The sequence below is a fragment of the Drosophila guanche genome, unplaced genomic scaffold (genome assembly GCF_900245975.1).
Source record: "Drosophila guanche unplaced genomic scaffold, DGUA_6, whole genome shotgun sequence".
Taxonomy (NCBI): domain Eukaryota; kingdom Metazoa; phylum Arthropoda; class Insecta; order Diptera; family Drosophilidae; genus Drosophila; species Drosophila guanche.
Genome location: NW_022995750.1, coordinates 5,041,735 through 5,055,040, shown reverse-complemented (window position 1 = coordinate 5,055,040; position 13,306 = coordinate 5,041,735). Strand labels below are relative to the sequence as shown.

At 46.0% G+C, this 13,306-nt stretch overlaps 3 protein-coding genes across 4 annotated transcripts; 2 read left to right on the top strand and 1 right to left on the bottom strand.

Annotated features, from left to right (window-relative positions):
• The first annotated feature begins 311 nt into the window (after positions 1–311).
• LOC117586300 (transmembrane protein 135) lies at positions 312–3,375 on the top strand. Of its 2 annotated transcripts, none has more exons than XM_034276256.1 (5): positions 312–855; positions 1,513–2,471; positions 2,533–2,673; positions 2,742–2,908; positions 2,985–3,375. In XM_034276256.1, the coding sequence occupies exons 2-5, from the start codon at positions 1,542–1,544 to the stop codon at positions 3,112–3,114; spliced, it is 1,368 nt and encodes a 455-aa protein (XP_034132147.1). In that variant the 5' UTR covers positions 312–855; positions 1,513–1,541; the 3' UTR covers positions 3,115–3,375. The 2 variants fall into 2 exon arrangements, with proteins under 2 accessions (XP_034132147.1, XP_034132148.1); XM_034276257.1 differs by lacking the exon at positions 312–855 and adding an exon at positions 1,296–1,433.
• Positions 3,376–3,700: 325 nt separating this feature from the next.
• Positions 3,701–5,571, top strand: LOC117586434 (transmembrane protein 135-like). Its single transcript, XM_034276470.1, has 3 exons — positions 3,701–4,175; positions 4,237–5,013; positions 5,072–5,571. The coding sequence occupies exons 1-3, from the start codon at positions 4,023–4,025 to the stop codon at positions 5,507–5,509; spliced, it is 1,368 nt and encodes a 455-aa protein (XP_034132361.1). The 5' UTR covers positions 3,701–4,022; the 3' UTR covers positions 5,510–5,571.
• Positions 5,572–7,794: 2,223 nt separating this feature from the next.
• On the bottom strand, positions 7,795–8,245 carry LOC117586244. Its single transcript, XM_034276182.1, has one exon. It carries the CDS (start codon positions 8,196–8,198, stop codon positions 7,980–7,982), a length of 219 nt encoding a protein of 72 aa, XP_034132073.1. The 5' UTR covers positions 8,199–8,245; the 3' UTR covers positions 7,795–7,979.
• Positions 8,246–13,306: the final 5,061 nt, after the last annotated feature.

Below are 13,306 nucleotides of genomic sequence, written 5' to 3'. Positions count from 1 at the left end.
AATGAATATGAGTGGAGCGATGGCATTATAAATACATATACTTTTAAAAAACAAATATTTAATGCTAATTTAATTTTAATAAATCATTCTCACCAAAGTTGTTTCACGAATCTAAAGAGAAAGGAATGTCTAATGTAAAATCTTAAATTCAAAATCAAAATTCAAATGCGCGCTCTACCTCCGCCAAACAAAAGCTGATTGGCACGAAACGCAGAATAAAGTATCACCTCTCCCTGCAAACGATATATCGTCTCCAGCTCAGACCGATAACGATAATTTCTTTGTTTACACGCGAAATAAAAAACATTTTATTAAATCTCTGATAAAACATTATGTGGGCAGTCGAAAACTGTGGCAACTGTAACAATAAACAATAGTTAGATTAGTTAGTGCGCAGCTGCATCTGCTGGTCGCCTAAGCAGACGCGACACCGCGCCCCGGCGACCACTTGTTGTTGTTTTTGTGGACTCTTACTGATGCTGGAACTCGAATTATAATTAAAGCATTAAACTATAACAATCACAGACTGCTTGTAGGCAAAGTGCAGTAACTGCGACCCTCTTGGTGCTTGAAAGTTTAAAGTTTAAACAGAGCAATCGCAGTGCGTCATGAAATCAACATTTTGACAACAGACACAAAATTGCCAAAAACCGAAAAGTCGTCGTCGTTGTCGCCCGCCACAGCAGCAGCAGCAGCAGTAAAACTAATTTAATTCAATTTTAGAGCAACAGAGCAACGAATACGTATCAATTGTGAGGGGAGAGCGGCAGAAGAGAGAGCGCACAAATCTGCGATTAACTAGCAATTGCTTTATTATTGCCCATTATCCCCAGTAAAGTGCATAACAGTTGAGACGTGAGTACAACTTGAACCAAACGGGGAAGGTTGCTGAAATTGCGAGCAGTCTGAGCCACCTTATCACCGCATTGGCCAAAGGTCTTGACCGGTAATTGTCATATCACTCTGAAAGAAAACACATAATTTGCATACAAAGTTCGCAGTTGTATTAGCCAGTTGGGACTCTGTTCCTCATGTATATTACATTATCATCTTACTTTTTATACATATTTATTAGCTGTTGCAAAAGCTGAGTTATGGAGCAGCTACTTGTGTCGAAGTATACAGCCCCCCAGTCGTGTCTGTAATCCGCATACAGGGTGTCTGCTTTGGTCTTTGTTCCTTGGCACTGCACCGCCGGCTAATCGCGAATTTATCTAATCAATAGACAATAATAAATGTCCATAGATACTGCAATCCAACAAGCCAATTCCGCCAGCTACTGGATTCAGTTCTGCTTTGGCCAGCAGTAGCTGCAGTCAACACTCGAGCCAGCTAAATCTACATTTATTTCGAGCTAATTTCCATGTTCCGATAGCAACCCCAAATAAAGCCTCAGACCACTCGGCTGTAGGAGTCTCTAGATAAGATTAAAGGTTCAAAAATCAGTCTTGGACTTGGAACAGCACCGCATACGGTTTATCAGTGACTAATTTGCGGTCTTTTCGTTTCCAGACACCCAAAGATTAACATTGGATTGAATTATGGCGGGACAGAGCAAGCTACTGGACCCACTTTGCATCAGCTGCAAGGACTTCCAGCATCCATGGACGGATCATTGTGCGAGTGCCACCGCGGGGATACTGCTCTCGGCCACGCCCTACTGTCTGCGCGTCTACACAGTGGTCTATGCCTTGTCCTTGCTGATGCGCCATCGTGTGCCAAATATGACTGATCTCAAGCGCACCCTTTTGGGAATCATACAGTCGACGGCATTCCTGGTGACCAATGCGTACACCTTCATTCTGTACAACTGCTTGCTCCGAAACATGCTCGGACGCTATCACTTCAGCACAGTGGCCTTTGTGCCCTGCTTTTTTGCCTCTTTCACGGCCATTCTGGTGGAGCGTCCAGCCCGCCGTCCGCTGCTCACTTTGTACGTGGCCAATGTGGCCACGGAGGCGCTCTGGAAGATGGCCGAATCCCGCGGCTGGGTGCGCTCCATTCCAAACGGACAAGCGTTCATTTTCGGGCTGAGCATGTCGGCGCTGCTATATATATACCGACGTGGACACACCGAGGATTCGATTTTTAACATTCTGCGCCATTTCGTGGGCAAGGAGGAGGCCGGACCAATACTCAACGATTGGGAGACATTGCCCGGGGAGCAACCAGCTCCACCGCAACACCGCCCCACCGTCAGCTTCTCGACCGTCTCCGATTGGGTGCGCGTCTACAGCAATCTCCTTAACGCTAAGCACTCCAGCTGCCGCCACAAACAGAGCTGCGTTGCCTACTCCATCAGCGGCGGCATCAAGCCCTTTGTGGGTGGCGTTGTTCTCCAGGTGGCCCTGAAGCTGGTTATGAATGTCAGCAAGATAGCCAGTGGCAAAATGCAGTGGAAGAAGCACATCTTTGACCGCAGCATCCTGCCTTTGGGCATCTTCATGGGCGGCTTCTCTTTTCTCTATAAGGTGAGTGTTTGCCGTTTCTGATTTCTGATTGCTGAGTGTCATTTTGGTGTTTTCTTTTCAGTCTATTTCCTGTCTGCTACGTCATAGCTTCAATAGAGATGAGGCCGCATTTGCCATTCCTGCTGGTCTGGTGGCTTCGCTGGCCTTCACCAAGTATCCAGACAATACAGTGGCCCTGTATGTCATGTGGAAGGCTCTGCAGGTGAGCTAAGAAAATAAGTTATCCCTGTTGGGCTTCCAGTTGCAACGCTTTTTTGTGTTCCCCCTTAGATACTCTGTTCGATTGGCCAAGAGAAGGGCATCATTCCAGTGATTCCCAATTTTATGCTCTACCTCTACTCCTTCTTCACGGCCGTGCTCTTCCATGCGGGCATCCTAGAGCCCAAGACTCTGCGCCCCAGCTACTACAAGTTTCTGCAAGCCATATCGGGAGATAGGTGCGTAACAGCTCGCTCCATTTATTGCCTTGTCAGCATTAAAATTACTGTATTGATTATTCGTTCTCACCCACAGACTGAGCCGCTTTAATCTGAGCGCCTTTGATGTGTTCGGCCTGAGCACACAGCAACAGGCGATGGACACTATCAATTCGTTAAAAATTGTCGAGAAATCAATACTCCCAGCGTTCGCGTTTGCTTCTTAAGCAAATACCCCCCCTTTAAGCAAACTATTTGTACATTCAGTATCATTATTCAGCCAGGTGTATATATATCTAAGAGTCTCTCTAACCATCTCTGCGTGTGCCTCAGTGCTGTACAGTGCGTTCAACGTTTCAGTTCTTTGCCACACGGGTCACTAAGCTAAGCGATTTTATCACTTGTGGGTAAGGGGGGTGCATTGTAAATTATTTGCGACTGTTTTTTTGTGGTGCCTGTTTTCAATAAAAACATATGTTTAACAAAGATTTATGAGTGTTTAATCTTTCCGCGCATATACCCCACTAAATTCCGATTCCGGGGTATAAAAATAAACACCAGGTTCGTTGCCTTTCAATAATTAAGAGTGGATTCTCTTAAATATAGATAAGAAAACAACCACAGCCGGTGACGTAGCTACCATAAGACCGCGAGCCAAGAACCTCCACAATTTCGTGTGTTCATTCTGTCGATAAGCATTGGTATTAGGCGCACTTCAGGCACACCAGGCACTTGCCGTACGCTAAGAGAAGAGCTAGAAATTGTTGATAAACGAGTTCGATGGAGCTACTAAAGTGCGTCCACACAGACCTCAAATCAGTATTATGTGAATGGCTGAACGGGACAAAACGTGAAAAACTTTCAACTAAGGCGGAAATTCCAAACTGATCTCTGGCTACAAATCAACGGATATCACTAAGGATTACTCCGCCTTACCACAAGTACCACATATTTGGTGAAAACTGAGATTTTGTGACGCTTCAAGGTTCCAATTGGGTGGCATGTTTGCACTTTGAGCGATATTTGGTCGAGCAGCTGAACAGCCGATAAGCTTTATCATCTTCTGCCCAATTCTTGGCCAATACGATAATCATAATTCCCAAAGCATAATCCAATATTCAAGGCCCCTCCCAAAATGGCAGCACAAAGTAAGCTTCTTGGAGCAGCCATCGAGTGCAGCTGCCACAAGTATGTGCATCCATGGACCTCCAGTTGTGCCGCTGCAGCAGCAGGCATGATGCTCGCTGAGGTTGCGCCTAGTTTTCGCACTTATTCCACGGTTTATTTGGTGTGTATAATGAAATACCTTGATTTTAATAGATTTATAAGATATTTATTCAATTTTGCAGCTCGCTTTGATCATGAGGATGCGTGTGCCTAGGCTGCAGGACCTTTGGCGCACTCTTACTGGCATTCTCCAGTCGACTGCCTTCCTCTCCATGAACGGAGGGCTCTTCGTCTTTAGCGTGTGCCTAATCCGACAGCTCCTGGGTCGCTTTTACTTCTCAACCGTGGCCTTTTTTCCTTCGTTTCTGGCCAGCTCGCTATGCATTGCCATAGAGCGGCCGGAGCGTCGCACGCCACTGGCCCTGTACGTGGCCAATGTGGGCATTGAGACCGTTTGGAATATGCTCGAGTCGAGGGGCTTGGTCCGCTCCCTTCCGAATGGACAAGTGCTCATCATGGGCCTGAGCATCACCGCTTTGATGTATCTTTACCGGGTGGGGCTCCACAAAACGGTGGCCAAGGATGCCACCTTCAAGGGCCTGCGTGTGATTCTTGGCAAGGAGGAGGAGGGTCCGCTCAAAACACCAACTGTCACCACCACACAAAGCTCCCGACAGCGGCCTTTGAATTTCCAAAGTATTTTCGCCTATGTGCAGGTGTACGACCGCCTGAGGACCGCCAAGCATCCCAGTTGTCCACATCGACAGGGCTGTGCTCCGTATGCTCTCTACGGCGGATTAAAGCCATTCCTGGGCGGCCTGGGTCTGCAGGTTGGCCTGAAGCTACTGCTCAACATAACCAAGATTGTTAAGATGAAGATGCAGTGGCGCAAACAGATCTTCAACAAGGGTTCTTTGCAGCTGGGACTGGCTTTGGGTAGCTTCTCACTGCTCTACAAGGTGTGTAGACTTCGACACTCGAAAGAGACGCTTCTTATTCTAATTTCCATCTCCACAGACAATTTCCTGTGGCCTGCGACACACCTGCGGTCATGACAACGCTCTCTTTGCCATTCCCGCTGGCTTGATTGGCTCCATTGGGCTGCTCCGCTTCCCCAACACCACGGTGGCCATGTATCTGATGTGGAAGGCCCTGCAGCTGCTGTACAATTGGGGCATTGCCGAGGGCAAGCTGCCGGAATGGCCACACTTCAACATGATCATGTATGGCTTCTTCACGGGCGTGCTCTTCCATGCGGCCATCCTGGAAGCGCGTAGCCTACGTCCCAGCTACTACAACTTCCTCATGAACATCTCCGGCAATCGGATCAGTCGCTTCAATGTGCTGCCCTTCGAGGCCTACGCTCTGAAGAGCCAGGATCAGATCAACCATGTTATCAAGAAACTGAAAATAGACATGACATCGCCCTTCCCCAAGTATCCGCTCACTGTTTGAGCTGGAGCTGACCGGCATACAAAAATTCAAATAAAATGCAATAAAACTTTAAATTAAATGTTTGACCCAAAATGGCCATTAAGGGGATTTTATGGGAGCCGAGCCAAGCATGGGAGCAGAAGGGGGCGGTGTATGTGACCATCCCATAGAAGCTGGAGAGGATGAGAATGAGTTTCGCTTTGTTGGAGGCAGCAGTAGGATGAGCACTGTTTGCCGGATGTGAGGTCCGGCATCAATCACGGAGTCAACAAGGCACCCAGGAACACTGGCACCCCCCTTGCAACGGGCCAACCTACCCACGGCTGTGACAACTCTAGACGGCGGCTCCGCGCTGCTCAATTATTTACATTTATATGTCATATAAATTTATTGCCACCCATAACTCACCCAAGGCCCGAGACGAGACGAAATGGAGCTCGAAGGCTCCGCCAAAAGTGCAGCTACAAATTCACTAAAAATAAAAATAATAATAAAAAAGCAAAACCAAATGAAAACAATAAGGGAAAAAATGGAGTCCAGAGGTGATGCGTTAGATACACTTTCTAGAATTTCTGGAGGTATTTGTCCAGTACAACTTATGGCCAATAATTTAATTCAGCATTCAGCACAGAATAGTCTTTATCTATAATCTCTGTTCCATCTCTTCTCTGACTAGGACAAACTCTTCCAGATTATTGTAGCATCCCCGCTTTGAAGGGCATGCCAGAAATGTGAGCTCTTTTGGGTTCCCATTCCAATCCCCAAACGCATGATAATCTTGGCCAGCGATGGAAGCGGAACTGAGACTGAAACTGAAACTGGGAACTGGAGGCACGACTTAACAAATGAATTATAGGCTCGGGTAAATTTAATGTGCCACTTAGTTATGGGGAGTGGAGGGGCTTGCCGTTGGTCTTCAGAGTCGTCGGCCTTTATTTTTATGCGTATTATAATAAGGCGAGGAGCCATGGCTAAGCGACTTTCCTTCTGTTTTTGTTGATTTTCATTTTGAAAATTGAGTTGAAAATAATGAAAATGCAAATTTGCCACGCCAGCTGCTGTTGGGCAGTCTTTAGCTATTTCCCAAAGAGTGGGCTGGCAGGCTGCAGGAGGGGAGGAGATAGGGGGCGCTGTGCAAGTGCAGGAGCTCTCCTCCCTCCCGCTCACTCTGCTTCTCTCCTTAGCATTTATGAAATTTATATGCATGTCAGTCAGTTGTTGGCTTCATTCTAGAAGCATTCTGGTGCCTAGGGCCAAGTCAACGGCATGGAAAATACAAATGAAGCCAGTGACAAATCTCATTAATCACAACGAAAGAAAAGCAGCAGGAGGAGGAGGAACTGCTTAAAGATTGCTAGTGGAGGAGGTGGAGTGATCTGCTGAGTGAGTGGGTGCAGCTGTTGGCGCCTTGGAATCTGGGATTATCAGCTTAGGCGAGTTGCAGTTGTTGGCCAAGAACTACTTGTTGTTCGCTCACAGAATAAAAATGCATATAAATTGAATATTATAAATTTTCTTATTTTGCAACAGTTGCAGTCACTTAGTTGCTGCTGCTGCTGCCAAGTTGTAACTTCATTTAAGTCAATCGCTTTTCACTCTCTTTTCTGTGGCACACAAATTGTAAACAAGGGAATTATGCAAATGAATAAACTCTTGCCTCGAAGGCAACATCCAAATGAAATATTACACAGAAACCAAAGTTAAAGGAAAAAAAATCGAAACAACGTTTCAAAGAAAAAGAAATCGAACAAAATTGGCAAAAACAAAAAAAACTCGAAACTTTCAACTGCAACAAACCTGTGCAAAGGAGCCACCTTTCTCTCCTCTTGTTTCTTTTATTTTTTTTTTTGGCAGCAATATTGCATGTTGATAGAAATATCAAATGAAATTTATGGCCACAAGAAAGTCTTGGCCATAAAGACAAGATATGTCAACAGTAGATAAGCGGCAGAAGCTGTCCAAAAATGTAGATGACACCTTTTGGCTCGGCTTCTGCCACAAAATGAATTTTTAATTAAAATTTCTGCTCTTCCCTTGTGTGTGTGCTTTTGTGTGTGCTTGTGTGTGTGTGTGTGGGAGAATTTTAATGGGAAATTGAAATTGTTGGTTAGCTGGGGAATGCAAAATAAATAAATGAAATTAAGACCAAATTTTGAGACAAAAATATAGCATGTGATCCAAAAATGTTCGTTTTATTGTGGAAATAAATACAATTAGCATACGTACATAATGTTAAGACATATGTACATGTTTATAAATATACAAAAATGTATTACTTTTCTATTCAATTAATGTACACTCCTTTTATTGTTTTCTAAATCACATAAAATTCACATTTTATATGCTATTAAGTCAATACTCATAAAGTGTTTGCTCTTCACTATCCGTTCAATATTTGCACAGTCTTTAGATTAATTATTAAATGGGAATTATTTAAATATAAATAAAATATATACAAGTACTTATATGGCAGCATCCACTGTGAGTCCATTCAAAAGGCAATCATTCGTTTACTTATAGCTCCCAGTGTACACTCGGCGGCCATGTGCTGCTCTGCATCCTCCAAGTCATGTTGCCTCACCAGATGCAGCGGCACAGCCAACTGCAGGAGCTCCAGGAACGCATTGATCAGGCTGAGTTGCAGCCAGACTAGCGTCAGAAAGAGGCAGGTACAAGTGCAGCCAAATGCTTCGCTCAGAGGGGACGGCATGATAATTCCCGCCTGAGGGTGTTGCTCCACTGATAGACCCTGGAGAAGAACCTAAGATTAAGACCTGAAGTATACCCACAAACACGTGCCGCTGTTGAACTGATAACAGACACAACAGACAGTTCACCCCCCAGAGATAAGGATAAGCAAGAATGTTGCACTTGTTTTCCCGACAGCAGACAGACTACCCGTGAGTATGTTTGGCAACATTCATTTGTTGCTTCAACATTCACTGAATTGCATGAAAGTTCCGCTCGAACCTCATCGAACCGCTGTTCCAGTTTACGTTCGTTTTCACTCGATGCTAATTTCCGTTTTGTTTCCATTCGGATTTGTTCGTTTTTGTTCCTTTTCTCTTCGTTTCCATTCGGGTGTGCTCGTGTTTTGGAGCGTGTTTGTCCTTTCGCAACAGGATGCGCATTGTGCGGGGGGCCTTCGTTCCCATCATTCCCGTTCGGGAGCTAACTGGGTTACTGGTACAAGTTCAGTTTGACGCAGGCTTGTTCCTTTCTCACGTTCCGAATGTGACATTGCAGGACATGATGGGAGACTATTCTTCATTTCAGGCTGATTGGCCCAGCCAGAGCTACAGTGAGCTACTGCATGCTGCATCCTGTTGGCTCTGGTGGTCGCATAATCCATATTTTCAGCGAACTGAATGATTTCTTCTTTGACCCGAGAGTAGCTCTCTTTCCGGTTTTTGCTTCAAAGAGTAGCTCTCTTTCCGTATCTTTTCCTTCCCACCGTGGCAGTCACTTCGCTGCACTTTCCTTGCTCTCTGTGGCAACCACTTCCCTGCACATCCTTAATTGAAACTACATCGTTTACCTACTTGTAAGCCGTGCTATCTACATTCATATAAAGCTCTACAGCTCCACAGCTGGCCCCACTCTTTGCTTTGTCTTTGCTTTATCTTTGGCCTTACCTTTTGGCGCCCTTGTTTGTTCTCTCCATTGCGGCAACATGTACATACTTGCATACCCTTTATCTATAGTGTATCCACCTTTGATTCTTACCCACTCTTTGAGTCCACACCCTTACCTGTTCTGTCTGGTTCCTTCCTTCCTTTTGGAATGCATCATTTGGCATTGGCGTTGAAAGGCGGAGCAGAGCTTACAAAGCCTCCTGCTTTCGGATGACGCCTTTGTTCTGTTCGGTTCGGTTCCTTCGCTGATTCCCCACTGGGGTTCAGAGTCACAGCACAACCCAATCTCCGCCAAAAACGTTTTCTTTTGTTATGCCAGCCGCTCGACGACAATTGCACTTGCTGATTGCCCTCATTTTCAGACTTGAAATAATATTAAAAACTTTTACAACGTCTCGTCTTCCTTGTGTCTGTCCCTGTCTCAGACCCAGTCTCTGCATCCATGTCTCTATTTCTTTCTGCCTGCCTCCCACCTTCTCTCCCTATGTCTTCATTTGCTTTTGTCTTTGCTGCATGCCGCCTGCCGCCTGCTGCTTGTTGCAATTGCATGTTGCAGCTGCTGCTGAGGCCCCTATCTGAGACAGAGAGAGAGCGCTCGCTTTGATTCCTGTTTTAGTTCTTGTTCTCCTTTTATTTACCACATAAATCACATGCCATCGCAGTCCAAGCGAATGTGGTGGGGAACCGGAGGACATTCTATATCTATCTACTTAAGGTTTCCACTGCCTGAATCCAAGGCACTTCCTCGAGTCTGCTTATCGCCTGTTCACGACTCTGTAGCCGAGTCTCAGTATGGGGAGTACTCGGACTTTTATTTTTTTTTCTATTGTTAGTTGCTATTTTTACGATTGCCCATTGTGTCTGACCAGCTCTGGAGTTCACTCTCTCTCTCTGTCTCTCTTGCTGCTCTTCCCGTCATCCTCTGTCTCCCAGCATATATAGTTGCTGGTTTTTCGGGAAGCGATACGACACGTATCCGCTTTTGGCGATTTCTTGGCAATTGCAACTGGCTGTGTGGGAGTTTGTATCTGTGTTCTCTGCTAAGATGCCTTCTTTTTGTTGGGTAATTGATGATTTACAACTTATTTACGCTTCGATTGTGCAATAATTGAAAATTGCTCCAAATTCATTTACGGCATTCCAAGGAACTTACCTGTCCAGGTTACACTGGCGGAAAAACCAACTTCCAGATGTACTTTTACGATTTAAATATTCAAAGCGAAAGCTTTGAAATGTACCATTCAATGATTTAACTTTTACAGTAGCGTTTTTCTGTCAGTGTTTTTCATTCGGTTTCTCCTACTTTTGGCAACCAAAAAGCTGCTTTTCGGTTTAACTCATCGATTGGCACATGAAAAAAGACCATACCCACACATATTTCCTTTTTTCTGGCCAAAAAAAGAACGAGGTAAGGCAGAGATTCGTCATCTGTGAGGCACCCATAACCTTTGGCAGAGTATAATTAATCTACTTGCAGCATATTAAGCTTCCTAAAACACATGGCTGCTGCTGCTGCTGCTGGTGCTCAGTGCCCCGATATGCGGCATGGAAAATGAAAATAGCGACCGACCGTGAGGATTAGGCAAGTGCAACACAAAAGAAGCACCAGCTGCGGCAAAAACCGTTGAAATCTCTGAAGAGTCTCTGTTCTCTAGCTCCACCGACCCCCCACTCTGCGTAGTGGCAAGAAGACAAAAGCGAAATGTTGATCCAGGGGCGGACAGCAGGAGGAGCCACGGGCTGAAGCAGGAGCCGAACCAGGAAATTGCACACATCTTGGCAGAGGGCCCAGTGCAAAGTGAAATGGATGCAGCAAGAGCCATGCCGCAGGTCGAACTCTGGCTCTAGGCTTCCCCTTAAATTCAATTCAAAATAAATGAAGCGACGCTCAAGCAAATTTTCAGGGCGCTGCTTAAACAGCTTTCAACTTGACTGCGGCTGCCAGCAAATGTGGCAATCATTTGCGGCAACATATGCCCAGAGTTTTGTGGCAGCTGGCACCCGAGCACCACTCTTCATCACCGCTGCCTCACGCCCAATTGGCTGGAAAGTGTGTGGCACGGCCACGGCACCCAGACCGAAGTCAAACCTCCTCAAAAAAAATCGTAAATTAATTGCAGCCTCAAAGTGTCTGCTCTTTCTTGTTGCAACGCACTGCTGCTGCACTTTCCGGCGCCACACTTTCAAATGGCCTCCAATTATGTCATTAGACGCAGTCCAGATGGCCTGCCATAAATTTCTCTGGTCGGAGCCATAAACAAAAGTCAGGTAGTACTCCCTCTCTCTCTCTCACTATCTCTCTCTCTCTCTGGGACGACATCAAAATGTTGACTAATTTCTTGTTTCAGTGAAAGGCCAAGCCCCGGCCCATGCGACGTATACGCAATGTTGACAAACTTCGCTGCAATTCGTCGCCAGGGGAAGACCCATAAATCCAAGCCTTAGCCGGCCTGAGGTCCTTGGCCTGCCCCGATCCGTATCTGAATCAATTAATTCGAGGTATATGGCTGAGCCCCGGAAAAATTAGAGACCGGTGCTGCTCTAAATGTACTTGAGGGAACCGGCAAAAGTACATAAAGTGTTTAAGAATAGACTGCTTGTAAGAAAACTAATGATGTTTCATGGGAAACAAAATAAAATTGGACATGTTTTCAACTATTTTCAATCATCAATACCTGGCTGCTCTTAAAGTTCGCAAACTTTTTCAAGCATATTTTTACTGGTGCACAAACATGATGCGCCACTACGAATGTGGTCTGAAATAATTCTCGTGTGTGGTGCAGCGGCACTAACAGCTGCATTAGCTGCAGGATGGCCACAGACGATGAGAGGCAGAGAACAGGAGAACAGGAGAGGCACGGCACTGACCAACAGAGGCACCATAGTGTACCGGAGGCACTCCGCACTCTGCAGGAGTGGAACCGGTCCCATGTACACGGCTATTAGATTACTTTGCGGCCATTGAGCAAGCAGCAGTCGTCGTTGTCCATTGGCAACTTTTGCGCCTTGTCCGGGTCTAAAAACTCCACGCACGATTGATCTCCTGAATTGCAATGCCATTTTCATGGCTGCTCATGATATGTGGAGCTCCCTCGCTCAACCGCTTCATCTCTCGAGGTGGGACTTGCGCTCTATTGGTTATAGTTGCACTCCATTTTGAATGCAATAAAGTCGCGGGTCGAAATTAACCCAGTTTCTGGTTGACTTGTCACGTACACATCTGCAATGGGCATTTGCATCCATCTGTTTCGCTCGCCATTCAGTTGAGTTCATCTGCAATTCGTGCCTCATGGCGTATTCTTGATGTCTTTTGCGATCAGGAGGAAGGAGGCAGGAGTATGGGGGTATGCCTTGATTCCACTGCACGTAATTAAATGTTGGACTTCCGCCTCCACAGCGGAAGCAGAGACAACGATTTACGGCTTAAACGTTTTGGTTAAGTGTATGGCGCCAATCAACAGGAACAGGAAGAGGAACAGGAAGTGGGGGATAGGTACAGAAGTGTGCCGGTAGGGGGGTATGGGGAATGCAGAAAAAATGGCTGAAACACACAGCAAATTAAAATTGTCGCACACTTGGCCAAACATTTGTCCAGCTCTTATCAATTGCTAGGAGTCGCTGTGGCACTCCATGGAACTTGTAACTAACGAGAAAGCGAAGCCTTTGCTGCCACTTGATGGAGCACACCCGGTACGCCCGTACGCCCGTACTGCCGTACTCCCTTACCCCCTTCCACAGCAGCACCTCAATTTCCCAGCACTTAAATCGGAAACGGAAGCGGCCATCGTGGACGGCCGACAGAGAAAGAGGGAGAGAGAGAGAGAGACAGAGACAGAGAGGGCGAAAGATAGATTGAGAGTGAGTGAGTGAACACTCATTGTCAAGCTCAGACTCGAACTAAAGGGTGGGGGGGTATGGTCCGTCGAGCCATTTTCCATTTTTGCTGTTTTGGATTTTGGTTTTTCTCTGATTTTCCTCACTTTCTACGCCACTTTTGCTGGGTTTTCCACCATCTGTACCTACTCTCTTTTTAAGCTATCGCCTAAATACTTGGCTCTAGAGCGTGTTAAAGTACATTTGATTTGATTTGATTTGTTGTCGACGTCATGGCTATCGTTAATGGACATTTGGCCCAGACCGATGCGACACTAATCGCTCACTTACCCACTGCGGCACCACCCCA